General features: G+C 41.7%; 1 protein-coding gene across 1 annotated transcript in view; it reads right to left on the minus strand.

Moving 5' to 3' along the window:
* Positions 1-18,101, minus strand: part of CNTNAP5 (contactin associated protein family member 5) — an 865,582-nt gene that overhangs the window by 378,763 nt on the left and 468,718 nt on the right. The window contains exons 9-10 of the mRNA XM_017544214.2: positions 10,044-10,193; positions 6,959-7,130 (exon numbers count right to left, since the gene is read on the minus strand). Of these exons, the coding sequence (XP_017399703.1) occupies positions 6,959-7,130; positions 10,044-10,193 (322 nt within the window). The remainder of the gene's footprint in view (positions 1-6,958; positions 7,131-10,043; positions 10,194-18,101) is intronic.

The raw sequence follows: 18,101 nt of genomic DNA on the forward strand, positions 1-18,101 counted from the left end.
ATATATACATATACTTTATTAAACTTTAGGTTCTGGGGTACATGTGCAGAACATGCAGTATTGTTGCATAGGTACACACATGGCAATGTGGTTTGCTGCCTCCATCCCCCGTCACCTATATCTGGCATTTCTCCCTTTGTTATCCCTCCCTGACCTCCCTATCCCCTGCTGTCCCTTCCCTAGTCACCCCCAACAGACCCCAGTGTGTGATGCTCCCCTTCCTGTGTCTATTCCTTTACTTTCTTAATAAACTTGCTTTCACTTTATGGAGTCACTCCAAATTTTTTATTGTGGGAAATCCAAGAACCCTCTCGGGGGGTTCGGATGGGAACCCCTTTCTGATAATAAACCCATTAAGTAATTTCTCATTATCCACCCCGTTCCAGCTCCCTCATTTTTCCATTGCCTATCATTCCACACTCTCTAAGACCATGTCTCCACATTCTTTAGCTCCCACGTATTAGTGAAAACATGCAATATTTGTCTTCTTGTGTCTACTTGTTTCACTTTAGTGCCGTCCATATTGCTGCAAAAGAGTGTCCATCAATCGTTACAAGGTTTTGTAGACAATACTGGGGTGGAGTCACTCCTATTACGTAGGCACCACCACCACCCACAGGCTGTGAAGTGACAGATGAAGCTCTGATACTTAGGGGTACCTCACAACGAAGAGTTATGCTTGTCGGCAGCTGTCGCTGCTCTAGAACCATACTTTTCTCCAGCCAAAATACCACTCATGCAGGCACACTGGAGGATCTGATCATTTCATTGATATTGATGAAGCTTTGTTTGTAGTGGTAAACAAGGGAGGAGCTGAGAGAGGAAGATCAGGAAAACTCAGAAGTAGAAGAAACTCAGTGACCAACTGCAGCATCCCTTAGGCTGACTTCAACACCTCATTGGAGAAAAGGACATTAGGACATTGAGGGAGCTGCAAAAACTTTTCAGAGAGACTCTGGCCAGGAGAGCAGCTACTTGAGGCCCTAGGTGTGGCAGGAAACATCCCTCTCCTCCACACCCACATCAGCTTTGTAAATTCCACACAATTCCATGTCCTCCAGGAGCTGAAGCTTCACAGCATGGTTCTCAAAGGATGGACACCAGGCCAGCCCAGTAGCAGCAGCATCACCCAGGAATTTCTTAGAAATGCAAATTTCCAGGCTCCAACCCCAGTAATTTGCTTTAACAAGCACTTCCGATGATTTTGAGGTAAAAATGTTCCAATTTGCCTACAAGATTTAAAGAGGGTCTCACACTCAGGTTTCTGCAAATGCAGGATCCACACATGTGTGAACCTAGAAGTAGGGGTCTCTTTAAATTTTACTCTCTAGGCTCACTCTAGTCCTGATCCTGAGACTAAGTTTTAAAAAAACCTGAAGACCACAACCGTGGCACACATATTGTTGAATGCTTTCCTCATGGGCCATGGTTGATGGCCCTGAGGGGCAGGTCTTCTGAACAATGGGACCAAAGCACAAGGGGAGTCACAAAGTGAACTAATTTGGTGGGGGGGCTGGTGAAATATTCACATGGAAATCACCCCAGAAACTCCTGAAGATCTCTTGCAAAGGTGGGAGTTTGGGGAAGGGTGGAGGGACACTTATGCCTCTCTTATCCCCATGGAAATTAGAGAGCTGACAAATCTTTGGCCAGAGGAATTAACACAGTGAACATTTTCTGAGCATCTACTGCCTGACAGTTATACAACTCAACACCTGATTTTTCGCATTCTCTCATTTAAATCTCATCCCAAAGGTAGGGTTTGTGATCCTGGTTTTGCAAAAGAAAAAACGTGGACAAAAGGTTAAATAACGCGTGTCACACCTGAGGCTGTGGGCAGGGTGAATTTAAATGTGTGCCTGCTGCCTCATAAAGCTGCTGCTTTGGGAGTCTGGACCGGGAGTCTGGACTTTCCCCAGGTATGGCGTCTGCCTCTCCCCACCTCAGATGCCCTCCTCATCAGCATCCCTGATTTTCCCTCCTGGTTTGGCTTCACATCTTGGAGACTGTCTCCTGCTGATACTCTTGGACATCATTTGCTAATCTGTCTCACCTGTTCTGGATCTTGAACCTTGCAGGACTAGACATGGCTCCTGGAATTGACTGAGACTCATCCACATGGATGTGTGGCAGAGACTTTTTGAACCTGGCTCACCTTACTCCCCTGCTAGACATTGCATGCCACTCTGAATGCCGCCTCGTAGATGGAATTGCATCAGGCACATAAGTGTTAGAAAGAATTTCACATATTGCACATCTTCTTGAAAATTCAACCTGATTGAGCATGAGAAAAAAATAGTAACTTTTATCTGAGGAATGCAAGTCCTTTTACTTATCAGGCCCATAAAATATTAAAATGGCACCCCAGTCATGCTCTATGCCCCACTTTGAGCTGCGTACTCATCTCTTGGAACTGCTTGTTATTGACCTAGTAGTGCTTTACTATATTAGTATAGCCAATCACTAATCAAATCTGTAATCTTCAAACTACTGAGAATTAATGGCAGAACTTTATATCAGTTCACTCCTTGTCCCCATATTTGCCTTTAGAAACCCGGTTGCAATGGCTGCTAATCGGAATATCTATTCAGGGCAACTTGAATCTGTTTTCCTGAATTGCATCAAGCAAGCTTGGCCCGAATGAACTCTCTGCTTACATTAATTTTGTGTCAGCTTTTTCCTTTTAAGTCGACAAACAGAAGATGGGGTTACACATTTAGAGCTACAGACACGCAGTGGCTGCCATTTCCAGATGGGTGCCTCTTTGCTAGATAGTACCAAGGAGAGAATACTCACAATGCTCAACTCTTGATCATAACTTCAGCCCTGTGGGACCTTGAGAACACTGACATACATCTCTAGGTCTTAAGTTTTCCTTTTTAGAAAGTGGGGATATTAGTGGCTCTGTACTACCAGGGCTTCTAGAGCCTTTACAGCAGCATATCCTACTCAGGGATAGATGAGAGTCGGTCTCTCTTGCCCAATGCCTACCTATGAGGCAGAACTACAGAAGGTGTATCAACAGCTGTTCACTGAATGAAGCCTTATTGAAAGTGACTTTTCTCTGTGATAGCTTAGACCAGGGATCCTCAAGCCCTGGGCCACAAACCAGTACCAGTACTGGTTCATGAATTCTTAGGGACTGGGACGAACAGCAGGAGGTGAGCGGTGGGTGAGCAAGCAAAGCTTCATCTTTACTTCCAGCCGCTCCTCATCGCTAACATTGCCACGTAAGCTCCACCTCTTGTCAGATCAACTTCAGCATTAGATTCTTACAGGCGTAAAAACCCTATTGTGAACTGAGCATGCAAAGCATCTAGGTTGCACACCGATTATGAGAATCCAATGCCTGATGATCTGTCACTGTCTTTAATCACCTCCAGATGACACCATCTAGATGCAGGAAAACACTCAAGGCTCCCACTGATTATGCATTATAGTGAGTTGCATAATTATTATATATTATGATGTAATAATAATAGAAATCAAGTGCACAGTAAATGTGTGCTTGAATCATCCTAAAACCATCCCCCACAAATCCCCAATCCCTGATGCCAAAAGGGTGGGACCACTGGATTAGTCTATTGTGTCTTGCCTACTTCAATCAAAGATGGTTATTATGAAGGACAGGGGCTTGGGGTGTAGAGAACATGAGGCTGGTGGTCTGGCCTGCAGAAGTGGGGCAGCAGCCGCACACTGTGTCCTAGAGGTTTAGAAGGACCGTGAACAGGGCACAGTGTGTGTCAGGGATGCCTTTTTCTAATTCCTGCTGCTTCCTTCTCCCCTCCTGCCCATGCACTGCCAGGCACTGGAGCTGCCTAGGACCAACACCTTCCTGCTTCCAGAGCTGTGCACAAGACCAGTTCTTCTAAATTCTTTCTTTCCAGAAACCAGAAGATTTAGCAATTTGCCTATCCCTGAGATGCAAATTGGTTAAAGCTTCTTAATCCCTGAGAAGAAAACCTTTCAGCTTTTGCTCAGGATGAGGTGTCAAAGGTGGTTTGTAAATACTGCAAACTGGGCAGCAGATGCCAGAGTCAGGCACCATCTCAAAAGGAATTTGTTTAGAGGACCTCCGCTGGAGGGAGCTCTTGAGATTTTGGAACATTTGTGCCTCAGGTAAGAATGCTACTTTATTGTTTTATTCTATTTATTATTTATGAATGAGACAGATTCTCACTCTGTTGCCCAGGCTGAAGTGCAGTGGCACCACTTCGGCTCACTGCCACCTCTACCTCCTAGGTTTAAGCGATTCTCCTGCCTCAGCCCCCCAAATAGCTGAGATTACAGGCATGTGTTACTATGTCTGGCTGATTTTTGTGTATTTAGTAGAGATAGGGTTTCACCATGTTGACCAGGCAGGTCTTAAACTCCCAACCTCAGGTAATCTGCCTGCCTCGGTCTCCCACTAGGATTACATGCGTCAGCCACCGCAACTGGCCAGAATGCTACTTTAGATGTCTTCTATCTGATTTTCCCGCGTGACCAGTACTAAGAACCTTTAAATATGTAAGATGCCTGGTTGTGGCCAGCAAAGGAAAGCTGGCAGGGCAGGATCCCACTTCACTTTGAGAGAGAAAATGAAGGGGTAGGACAGCCACCGAGAGGCAGATGGAGGCCTGCGTCTCTACAGCCAGGAAGGAGGGACTGGAAGGGGTCAGGGAGTAAGAAGAATTCTCAGGCTGTCCTCTGTGGGCTTTCGAGACAGCAGCCCAGGTAAGGGAAACCACTGCCAGCCTGTTCCCTTCCTGCCTCCCACGAAGTAGCAAGCTCCTTGAAGGCAAAGACTTTGTACTTAACCTGAAATCCAGTTCACACTGATTAACACATTAAAAATGAAACACCAGATCCAGAAACCACCTGCCCTTCTAACTCCTGCCCCTCTTCAAATAACATTAAAAAGAGTTTAAGAAATGTGACTCAAGCACAGGCCTTTGCCACAGCTTTCGCTTCTGTTAGACACTGCGTCTGGTAAATCAAGAAAAACTTACCATTTACCCTCAAAACTAAACACAATCCCTTATTATGCAATTAACGAAAGCACAATTGTATGTAACACAATTATACAAGACTACAATTACACAAAAGTAATGATGCAGTGTAGATGGCAATGACTTTCATGCAATTGAATATAATGAGTGCTTGCTGGATTAAAAATTAAGGTAGCGTGAGAGATCCCTGTTGACAAATGTTCCTCGTATTGATCCACGCTTTGCAAAAGGCTGCAATGGCAGATGAAGTAAGATGCTTCCCGTCACCATTACTAAAGACTATCGGTGTGGCAACCATTCCCTATGAACTTTTATTCTCAGGTCTCTAAACTAGAACATTTTAATGAAGCACATATTTTATTACCACTTTTTCAGCAATCCAAATAGAAAAAAAAAAGAATGGGAAGAGCCAGAAAACCTGCGTGATTTTCTGATGATTCCACGCATAGTGGTATTAATGGAGAAATGTGTGTAAAGTTTCACCAAGTTGCACAGCTCAATCCGGCACTAGGAGAGACTAGGCACTGCATGGCTGATTTCTGTATTCCTCTGGTGAGGCGCCCGCCACTACTCACCATTTGTCACCCGCCTAGTTGTGGGCTGGCTGTCTTCCAATCCACCTTTCTCACTTCTTTTTGAGTACTCTTTCTGCTATGAAAGGCTGGCCACTTTCATCCATGGTTCTCACCAACAGCATGAAACCAAATCCCACTGGTACACAAAGCTCAACATGACGGGCCCTGCCCCACATCTCTGACTGTATTCACACCAGGTGCACCATCCACAGTGACCCACCATCCCTACTGAGCTATATTTTATTGAATGTAAGACACCATTAATTGTTAAGATATATCACTATTTTATATGCCACTATGGAACATAGATATTGTCAATTCAACTATTAGAAATTTCCAATGCCAAAAAAGTATTTTGAAAAGATGAAATACTTGCAATCCATGCTTTCTCCTGTTTCTATGCCAACCTCTCTTCCCCTCCCAACCTCGGCCTAGCCTGCCAGTGTCTCCTCCTTTAAGATTCAACTCAGCATCACTTTCTGAAATGTTCTTAGGGCCTCATTCTCTGGGATCAGACTAAGTTGCTGCTGCCATGTGTCTGACAAATCAGGGCACATTTCTTGGTCATTTATCTCACTTTATTGTAATGACTTATTTATTCCCTGATAAAACATAAGCAGAGACCCAGTAACATTAACACATAGGAAAGCACTGAACAGGTATTGTCCACCCATTCTGTAAATGATGTTTTGACTAGGGTGGGCAGAGCTGGGAGAATGAAGGAGGTAGGCTCTGGAGAGGAAAGAAGGGAACATGGAAACCTCAATGCAAATTCAGAATCCATCCTCTTTGGTTTTCTGCAGTGTGTCTTTGCCTTTAGAAACTTCTAATGTAAGAGGATCCTGATCCCAGGAGAAAGGAAGAGAGGAAATGAGCTTTTCTGGTCTCCTCTGGGCCAGAAAAGCAGCGGCAGGGGCAGTAAGAGCAAAACCCAGTCACACCCAGGAGTAGTTGTGTGTTATTGGGCATTCGGGCACCTCTGTTGCAGATTTCCCAGACAGTTCGAAGCTCATCTGCCTGTGCTGGAAAGGACACCCATGGTAGTGAAAAATGAAACGGTTTAGGAGAGAAGTAATTCCTTCCTCCTTTTTGCTTTACTTCAAAGTAATCAAATGTTGTTTATGCATAAAATTTTAATCCTTTCACAAATTTGTATTTTGATTTAATTTGCATATCCCATTTACTGCAAGTCAACATGAAGAGAGACTCAACTAATTTAAACCATTTTTCTCTGGGCCTGAAATCCTTTCAGAAATATTTTCCATTAGGCAACTCAATTATGTCTAATGTGGCTAATGTCAGTGGATTAGAATTTTGCTTAAAGAAACTCATATTAAGAACAGTGAGAATGGGAAGGGGGTGGGAGAACAGAGGAGAAGAGACAATAATTACCTGTCTTTGATGCTACACAGATCAATGTGTAAATCACTAAAATTCCCCAGGGAACCTTGCTGAACTGAAATGAGGTCCTTGGGCTGGTTATCAATAAAGATGAGCCTCATGCAGCCTTGGAAAGCCTTAATGGGATTTAAACATTGGGAATCGGTGAGATTGTCGGGGCACCCTGTGGGACAGAGAAAAAAGATGAAGAAGAATGCTGAAATGATCTGTCATTGCTTTGGTGACCTATTGATGGAAGACCTTGAGGTCTAATTATATTGGTGCTTTCTCATTCACAGCAGTGCATACCCTTTCATTATAAATCCTAGCATTCTCAGGGAGGGGACATAATTGGTACAAAATAGGGCATACTCAATCACCGTAGAGAAAATAAAAAGCATGGCAAAGGGAATACCGATACTGTAACATTTATCTCCTTCTGACTTTTTTCTGCCCATTGGTAAGCTATTTGTTATTCTTCTGCATGGCATCCTTCACTCATCCCAAGGAAGAAACACATTATAGCTACTTCAGAATTTTGGTTCTGTTTGAAACACATATCTAAATGCACGATTCAATTCTGAATTACACGTTCAAAGCAAATTATGCTTTGGGTAAGGATGACGGTGGAGTAATTGTCTGGTTAATTGTCAGCATTAACAGGCTTAGTTCCTGAGAAAGGTACACACAGGAGCGTAACTGGAATTTTGACATGATGTGAAAAGCAAATCCAGACATTTCGCTGGTTTTGGAAGGAACTAAGGGTTTAAATGCATGCAGTTTTAGGGCTGTAATAGCATATGGGAAAGGTTAACACTATACCTTTTTAAAGGTGTTCTTTAAAAATAAATTACACTGATTTAGTGTAGCTTGCAACCAGGGCATATCTACTTCTGATTAAGATGGGTATTGAGCCTTGCAGGTATATGAGTGCTTGTTCTCCTTACAAACTCCATCCCAATGGCTTTAATAGGTTCAGAGCATATGGGAATGCAAGCTTGAAACCATGGCAATAACCCATAAATAATTGGGAATTATTTCAGCCATCTCTAATAGGCAGTCACTGCTCGGCTATCCCCCAGCAGCTGGTTAACAGCTCACAGGCACACTATAAAATGAAGAGAGATACTACAACTTCTAATTGAAGCTGTAGAGAGAATTTATGTAAGTTGACTATTATTACTGAAACTCATTTTTCACCTTCCTTAAGTTTACAGTCTACGTGTGGGGCATTTGCTTAAACACTGTTCAAATCACCGATAAATCTTCACCTTCTAAACTCAGGGTCTCTTAAAATTTGTCTCTAAGAAGGCTTCTTCAACTGAGGAGGTGGAGGCTATTTTGTCTCTGAAGCATGTCAGATGCTTATCGTATCATGATTATTAAAAAACATTTTCCTCAAGAATAAATTCAAGGCGGTATTTTTCCATCTGTTGCTGAAATATTGTATAAGATGTAAAATTATGCAGTCTCTGAGGTTATCTTTGGGGACACCAACACCCTTGTTCTACAATCCTTATGATACATTTGTTCTAATCTCTGTTATTGCTGGTGGGCTGTGGGAACACAAATCTGGATTTGAATACTTGATTCGAATTCATGAGCTCTATGGCCCTGCACAAATTATTTCATCTCATCGAACACCAGTCTTATAATCTATTAAGTTGGGATATTACCTATTGCACAAAGTTTCTGCATGAATTAAATGAGATAAGCCATAAATCTTTTGCGGAGACTGGACGTGCACTCCCTTAAAGGAATTTGCTGTCCATGCACAGGTGAAGGAGATTAGAGGTAAAAGTCCCAGGCCCTTCCTCATCCTAAAACCAAGCCACAAAGATATTGCTTCCCTCCTAGGAGGTCCTGATATGTACACTGAAGCTGTGCAAAATCCCTTTTGCATTTTAAAGCTTTAACTACATTCAGTTGGTATGACAGATGTGTTCTGTACATTCTACTTAAGAGACTATGCATAATTTTATACTTCTCTTTAATTCACTAATAGAAAAAAAAGGAAAGTGTAGATCAGACCCTGACTTATATCTATAGGAGCTGGAGTCAGTTTGACCACCCCCTGCCATGTGGCACAATCTGTGCTATATGTTTAAACCTTGGTCTTACTTAACTTTCCAGAAATTCTGAAGGTGAGCATATTTTGCCATGTTTCAGATTAGGAAGTTTAGAGACTATAAGTATCTTTCTCAAGGTAAGACAGCCATTGAGGTAAAATTCTTTTCAGACATTATTTCTATAATACAAACACCTGATTATGAAATTAGATATTAATTTTTAATGGAAAAAATGCTTTTGAAAGACTATATATATATATATACATATATATATACACATATATGTATATACACACATATATACATATACATTTATATAAAATCAGTAGATGCCTAATGATATGTTTTCTTCATCATCAGCTTGCCCTTGTGTTTTTGTCATTGGAAAGGGTCCCAGGATTCACTTAACATCAGAGTAGGCAGAATATGAACAATCTGAACTGGCTTCTACATGTGGAGCTACAAGTTCACGGGCATCCTAGTTCTTCCTCATTCCTGGCTCTCTGTCAGCATGGCCTCTAGGGATGTGGAGAGGGAGAGGACAGGGGACTAAGACAGCAAAGTGGCAGAGAAGTAGTCTAGGTGCTGAGCATGCTGATTGTGCCTTTCCACCTGAATTTTGCCTATTGCAGGTACTGCTGACTCTTGGTACACTTTCTCCAAGTTTTCAGCTGAGTTTCCCCTTTCCAATGTGATCACACGGCTTGGCATGGCTACAAAAAAAAATCTCCATTGGATGTGTTATATAACACCAGCTCTTGTAGCTAAAGTTCTTCTCTTCCTCAGCACTGACCCAGATAATGTATATTTGCACACAGCTGTGAGAGATTTTGTTTCCCACTATTTTGAGATTGAGGGTGTGTGTGTGTGTGTGTGTGTGTGTGCATGTGTGTGTGTGTGTGTGTGTGTGTGTGTGTGTGTTGGGAGAACTGTCTGATTGACCAAGCCACAACCATCATAGTGAAATAATTGCCCACTTCCTTTTCCCTTCCCTTTTTATTTTCCCTCTTAAAGTCTGCAGAATTTACCTCCAAAGTAGTAGCTATTTCCAGAATAAATCTGCACCCAAGTGCTGTCTGGAGCTGGGGGTGCTGCTTCATTATCCAGAGTGAGTGTGATGCGATTCCTTCTGGCGTTGATGCTAACCGAGTGCCACAAGCCATCATTCAAGTTACTGCCTGCAAGAGAAACGAGAGAGCAAGCATAGAGATGCTGGGTTTAAAAGTTTAAAAACAAAAGGGAAAAATACAAAATGTACATACCACAACCAAAGCCATGTCACATATTCTGATCTATTGTTGTATAAATGCAGAGGAAAAAAAAGAAAACAGAAAAATAAAAGAACTCCACATGCTACCAGCAATTTTTCTTTGAGTGGTAGAGTTATGGGCAATTTTGATTTTCTCATACTTCCCTACAAATAATTTTAGGAAAAAGTAAACTATTTTTACAGTAGATGGGGGAAGCTGGATTCCAGTGATGTACCAGGCAGAGGCAGCCTCCTGTTGGAGAGGTAACACATTAATCCAACTGCAGCATTTTTCATACTAATTAGGTGACACCGCCTAAGTTACTCGCCTTCACTAAGCTCTGATTTTATCATCTGTAAATACTAGAATTCCTACTGCTTATCACTGTTAAAGAAGTCAAATGAGAAGGGGCAGGACATTCTCTAGGGGCACCGGGAGAAAGGTAGTGCTTGCGTACAATTCTTTTCTCTTCTGTTCCATTGTTACAACTGTCTTTGGTGTACCCTGTACTGCTGACCTACCTTACTGAGAAAACTGTATTGGGAACTAGTCATGAGGTTTCAACTATTTCCTCTAAAGAGTTTATCAACTATTAAGACTGTCCTGTCGTTGCAAAGTGCTTGCTGAAGAAAAAAAAGTCATATTAACTGACTGGGTCACAAAGACTTGTCTGTGACAAGAGCATACAGCCACGCAACCCTAAACTCTAAACAGTCAGTTATTGTCCCCTGTTACATGCTGAGTTGTCTTTCATCTCAAGGTGTCAGTTTCCTCACTTGCAAAGCGGACAATGATTGCACTTACAGGCTATTGTGAGGATTACACCAGTTAGTCCAGCAGTGTATGCAGAATAACTCATGTCAGCCATACGTGGGCAGTCGCATTAGCTTAAATAATGAACAGAGCTGCAAATACAAAATGGTCTTTGGCATTAGAGAGTATGGATATTAACATCACATGATATCTACACTGGGGTAGTCCATTGTTAAAAGGCAGAGGCATATACAAGGAGGATTAAAATAACGTCTTTTGAGTTCGGGCTAGTGGGGTAGACAGAGAAGCAAATACCATCACCTCTTGCAATTCTGGGTAGAACAGCAATACGTGAGCAGGGAAGACAGAAAGCCTAACTAACTCCATATGAGGATCCCAAGAATGTTTCACAGAAGTGAGTGACAGTTCAGGGAGGTTTTGGAAAATGAACAAGGTTTGTAATTTACAGAGCAAGAGTTCCAGGAAACAGACAGAAAAAAAGAAACAATGGTCTGGGCTGAGAAGCAGGAGATGACAATATGAAGGCAGCTGGAAAGAGAATCGAATCACCCAGGGTCTCACATGCCAGGCTCAGGAGGACTTTAAACAATATTATTTGACAAATCATTCTGGAAGGCATTTTCCCCATACCAATTCCATCAGAATCTCTGGGGATGGGCCCTGGGCAACTGCATTTTTAAAAAAGCTCCCTGTGTGGTTCTAATATGCAATCAAAGATGAAAATCACAGCTTTAGAACATGGGAGTCCATGAGGGCTCTTTAGGATGGTAAAGTCAGGATGGGAGGTGTTTATTCACAGCTAGCAAAAGAGCCAATGATAGGAGCTGGGAGGAGTCAAGGCTGGAGGCAGGACTCTCAGGGCCTATTGTTTGCAGAGTTCCCATGAGGCAGAATGAGAGGATCTCACCTAAAGTAGCAGCAGTGAAAATGCAAAGCAAGTGATATAGATCCAGAGCAATTTCTCCAGGTAAAGTAGACCTGCCTTGGTAGATCCTTCTGGAGCAGCCCCAAAGTAGCAAGTTGGGAAGAAAACACTGACAATCACCGCAGAGGCATGCCAGACCCTCAGGGTGGCAAGCAAAGAGATGGTGCCCTGAGCTGAGCTCAGATGGCTGGAGAGGCTGCCTTGGGGGAAGTACAGCACCAGGCTTGGAGCCCAGCTGTATTTGCACCTGGGCAGCTGTGACCCATCTGCCCAGAGCATCCCAGATGTAGGAGACCTGAAGTATTTTCAGCCAGATCCCTCAGAGTCAGTCTCCACTGCAATACTGAACATCTGTTTGGGGTGGAGAGGAGAACTCAGAGGGTTCTCAGCCTGGTGGCCCCACTTTCTTTCAAAGGCAGTTGTCCTCAGACAAGACCAAGGTTTGGGTCCTGACCACAGGGATTCTGCTAATGAGACAGAGAATCTGCCAGGTGTTTCTTGGCGACAAATATTTGACTTCTTTCAGAGGTATTTGGGGAGCACAGTCAATTGTAAGTCCTTTTTAAAAACTTTCATTTGCATACTCATTTGAATATATCTGCATAACATATGGGACTGCATTTGCAGGTAAACTCTAAACTGGAAGGGAGTTAGTAACTAGTTCAGAATAAAAGGTCTAAATACTCCCTAAGGGCCAAGCACCCTGCTAGGCCTCCGGGGTACAGTAGAGAAGAACGCATTTATAGAGGCCACACTGAGTGTCTATTCAATTAGGTATCTGTCATCTATTCAGGTTACAGATAGCACTGGCCTGAGGAGAGGTCTGCTCAGTGCAAGTCTGTAGATCATCTGTTCTGATTGTGGGTACTGTCCTCTCCCCACATCACCATCCATGTCTCTCAAGTTTCACACAGTGAGGGTTTGCTTGATTGGCTGTTATCTTTTTTTCTTTTTGGTTTGCTTTTTCTTTGGTTTGACCTTTTCCTACATGGTCCCCACTCCCAGCCTGGGTGTAAAGTTTAGCTCTGTGGAGGATAATTATTAGAACAATAGTTATTGATGCAGGTACTGCCTGGGGAACTTTTGAAAATACAGAACCTGGGGTGTACTCCGGGTTAATTAAGTCAGATTTCTCAGGATTGTCCCAGAACGAGGAAGATTCAAAGATCCCTTGGGATTCTGTTGTGCAGCCAGGGTCAGGAGCCACTCCATTGGAGGTGTCAGAAGAGAAAGAAAAGAAGCTGGAAAATTGGGAATTGCCCTAGAGAGCTGCCCAGGTATGAGTTCCAAGGCAAGTGAAGTGGTACATCCCCAGTTAAAAATCTCCACTTTTACCCAGTGTGCATTGTCATTTCATTCTGTTAATGGACCCAAAATAACATCTCTAGAGACTCAAATACTCTCTTGAAGTTACTAGCAGAAGTTATATTAATTATTCACAAATCAGGGAGAATACACCCTATCAGATTGCTTTTTCACCAAACCTCCTTCAGATAAGTAGCTTTGAAAGAATAGACTTGTCCAATGAGGAGAATAGGAAAGCAACACCTTTGAGGACAAGAATGTCTTGATGGGGGAAAAAAATTCTCCTAGGGGAGAAGAGTAGGTTATTTAGGGCCAATATGGGGCATTTAGCACCCCCATGATTTAGGGACCAAGGCTTAAAAGATGGGATTTGGGTTCTAGAAATGGATAAGGACAGACATACAATTTCTGAACTTTAAAGAGATGTCAGGTATTATTTGCCATCTCCCACAATGGTAAAGGATAAAAACTGATTATACTCAATCTTAATGAATATAGAAGGAAACAGTCATTTTTTAATTTCTTTTATTGTACTTTAGGTTCTGGGGTACATGTGCAGATCATGCAGGATTGTTGCATAGGTACATACATGGCAATGTGGTTTGCTGCCTCCATCCCCCCGTCACCTCTATCTGCCATTTCCCCCCGTTATCCCTCCCCAGCTCCCTACCCCCAGCTGTCCCTCCCATAGTCCCCCCCAACAGACCCCACTGTGTGATGCTCCCCTCCCTGTGTCCATTAGTTCTCATTGTTCATCACTCGCCTATGAGTGAGAACATTCAGTGTTTGATTTTCTGTTCTTGTGTCAGTTTGCTGAGAATGATGGTTTCTAGATTCATCCATGTCCCTACAAAAGACATGAACTCATCCTTTTTTATGGCTGCATAGTATTCCATGGTGTATATGTGCCACATTTTCCTTGCCTAGTCTATCGTCGATGGGCATTTGGGTTGGTTTCAAGTCTTTGCTATTGTAAACAGTGTCACTATGAACATACGTGTGCATGTGTCTTTATAATAGAATGATTTATAATCCTTTGGATATATACCCAGTAATGGGATTGTTGTGTCAAATGAAATTTTTATTTCTAGGTCATTAAGGAAGCACGACACTGTCTTCCACAATGATTAAACTACTTTACACTCCCACCAACAGTGTAAAAGTGTTCCTAATTCTCCACATCCTCTCCAGCATCTGTTGTCTCCAGACTTTTTAATGATTGCCATTTTAACTGGAGTGAGGTGGTATCTCAATATGGTTTGATTTGTATTTCTCTAATGACCAGTGATGATGAGCATTTTTTCATATGTTTGTTGGCCTCATATATCTCCTTTTTTGAAAGTGTCTGTTCATATCCTTTGCCCACTTTTGGATGGATCTGTTTTTTTTTGTTTTTGTTTTTGTTTTTTTCTTGTAAATCCTTTTTAGTTCTTTATAGGTTCTGGATATTAGTTTTTTGTCAGATGGGTAGATTGCAAAATTTTTTTCACATTCTGTTGGTTGCCAGTTCACTCTAATGACCGTTCCTTTTGCTGTACAGAAGCTCTGGAGTTTAATTAGGTCCCATTTGTCTATTTTGGCTTTTGTTGCCAATGCTTTTGCTATTTTGGTCATGAGGTCCTTGCCTATGCCTATGTACTGAATGGTTTTGCCTAGATTTTCTTCTAGGGTTTTTATGGTATTAGGTCTTATGTTTAAGTCTTTAATCCAACTGGAATTAATTTTAGTGTAAGGTGTCAGGAATGGGTCCAGTTTCTGTTTTCTGCACACTGCTAGCCGGTTTTCCCAACACCATTTATTAAACAGGGAATCCTTTCCCCATTGCTTGCTTTTGTCAGGTTTGTCAAAGATCAGATGGTTGTAGATATGTTGTGTTGCCTCCGAGACCTCTGTTCTGTTCCATTGGTCTATATCTCTGGATATAGTCAATTTTATATGTTGTTTGCAGCAGCCTAAATTTGTACATTCTTTCTGGAAGGCAATACATCAATAAGCATCAAAAATCCCAAGAATGCCATACCTCATTTCCTGTGAATTTTATTCTGAAGAATTATTTCTAAAATAGTAACAGAACTGTAACCAAGATTTATAGTGAAGATAGTTCATGACACCATTATTTACAATAGCAAAACTTCTATTCTACCCATATTTTCAATAGCAGCAGGCTAGCTAAAGCAAATGTGGTTTATTCCTAATACGGTATATAATGTAGTCATTATCTAAGAATACTACTGATGTATCCAAGAATACTACTGATACTGTGATAAGAGGAAAGCTCTAAATAAATAGTACATGCTGTATGATTCCCATCTTGTTAAAAGCTAACACCAAGAAAATCACTGCAATAATGTAGAATGACAGAATCACAGATTATTTTTGTTTTTGTTTTTCTTTTATGTTATACTGGAATTTTCAATGTTTTTTAATATTCATTTTTTATCATCTTAAAAAACCTGACAAACTGTTTAAGCTGAAATAAAAGACAGGAAACTTTTTTGTCCTTTTCACTTTTGTTCTCATGGCTTCTCTCAGGTGCTGGAATTCAGCCTAGGGCATCAGTATAAAGGGTTCCTTATAAAGAGAGAGTTAAACAGACTGTCCTGTGCTTCCCTAGGAATCAAATGAAGACTTGGAAGATTTTCTTCATAGAGAAAAAAAGAATGACAGCTTTATCTTTGCAACTGAACTTGCAAATGAACCTTTGAAACAGTCCAATTGTAAAAATAGCTAATAATACATCATACTACCAGTAACAAATGCCTACAATGGTGCCAAGCACTTTAAATAATATAATTCCTAATTCTTACAATAGTCCTGGAGGTCAAGTTGATTGCCCCCATGTAATAGGTGTAACAGAGAAAAGTGGAGAGGCTGCCCAGGGCCCCATGGCTGCACAGAGGCAAAGCCAGCGTTCAAAGGGAAGTGTGGATACTGGGGCTGAACTCCTTTTGCTCATCAACACTGGCAACTCCAGCCAGCCCTACCCTGCTCCTGCCATCTCTTTGATGACCGAAAAGCTCTGCAAAGGTTTATGTTCTGCTACTGAATTCTACTTTGCTTTTATTTTTATTAATTTTTTGGTAACAGATTTATCAAGATAAAATTCACATATCATACATGTCACCTAAGTGTGAAACCCAATTGTTTTTCATAGATTCAGAGTTATACAACCCTACAATCAGTTTTTAAAACATTTCATCATCCCCCAAATGTACTCTGTAACCTTGATATACTGTTCCCCAATGCCCTTATCCCAGCACCTCCAGCCCTGGTCAACCACTAACCTTCTTTTCTGCCTCTATGGATTTGCCTATTCTGGACATTTGATATAAATAAAATTATACATTATGCTCTGTTTTCTGACTGGCATTTTTCACTTAGCATAATGTTTTCAAGATTCATCCAAATAGCACAAATTAGTACTTGTTTTCTTTCTTTCTTTTTTCATTTTTATTTTGAGATGAAGTCTCACTCTGCTTCCCAGGCTGGAGTTCTGGGCAATGCAATGGAGTGCAATGGAGTGTGATCTCAGCCCATACAACCTCTGCCTCCTGGGTTCAAGTGATTCTCCTGGCTCGGCCTCCCAAGTAGCTGGGAATACAGGTGTCTACCAGCATGCCTGGCCAATTTTTTTGTATTTTATTAGAGATAGTGTTTCATCATGTTGGCCAAGCTGGTGGTCTTGAACTCAAGGGATCCACCCGCTTCAGCCTCCCAAAGTGTTAGGATTACATGTGTGAGCCACCTTGCTTGGTCGAATCAGTAGATTTTTATGGTTGACAGATATGTGGATTGTTTCCACTTCAGGCATCATTATGAATAATGCTGCTGTGAACATTTGCATACAGATTTCTGTATGAACATGTTTTCAATACTCTTAGGTGTGTATATAGAAGTGGAATTGCTCAGTCACAGGGTAATTCCATATTTAACCCCTGAGGAACTTCCTGAGCTTTTCTAAAGTGGCTGTACTAGTTTACATTCTCACCAAATGATTTTGCTTTTAACAACATCAACTTCAAGCTTTAGTTCCATCCTTTTGTGAATCACCTAGCTTCTGAAAAGAATAAAATTAAAATTCAACTTTTGTTTCTCAGTATGTCTACTTCTGTCAGAAATTAGAATTCTAACCACTTGTTATTACTTTGATATTATCTTTCTAGATAAAATTAAAAAAATAGTTATAGAGCATCTAATATCTCTTTTCAAATACTTTTGGTAAAGAGATCTCCACAGCCCTTTATAGTTCACACTTGACGAAACGGAGACTCAGAGAGGCTAAGAGATATTCTGAGTTCCTAAATTTTTGTTTTACAAGGATAGTGTTTACAGTTAAAGTGGGCTTTGTCACCACTGGCCCTGGGTATTCTGGACTGGCTGATTATTTGTTGGAGGTAGTTCTCTTATGGTATACCTCCTGTGTCAGATGGGCAGCAGCACCCCTGCTAACTAAATGCTAATAACAATCCCCCATCACCACCACAACCATCCATCACCACAGCACAACCTTTCACTACCAAATACACCACCCTCCATTACCAACATCACAATCCCTCTTGAGAAATAACCCTCCATCACTAATACTACAGTCTTCCATCACCAACAACACAGTGAACTATCATCAAAACCACAACCCTCCATTACAAACACCACAATGCCCCATGAGCAACAACACAACCTTCCATGACCAACACCACAGCCCCCATCACTAACACCACAACCCTCCATCACCAACACCAAAACCCTCCATCCCCAACACCACAACCCTCCATCACCACAACCCTCCATCACCACAACCCTCCATCACCAACACCACAACCCTCCATCACCAC

Source organism: Cebus imitator, unplaced genomic scaffold, assembly GCF_001604975.1.
Source record: "Cebus imitator isolate Cc_AM_T3 unplaced genomic scaffold, Cebus_imitator-1.0 Scaffold167, whole genome shotgun sequence".
NCBI classification, from domain to species: domain Eukaryota; kingdom Metazoa; phylum Chordata; class Mammalia; order Primates; family Cebidae; genus Cebus; species Cebus imitator.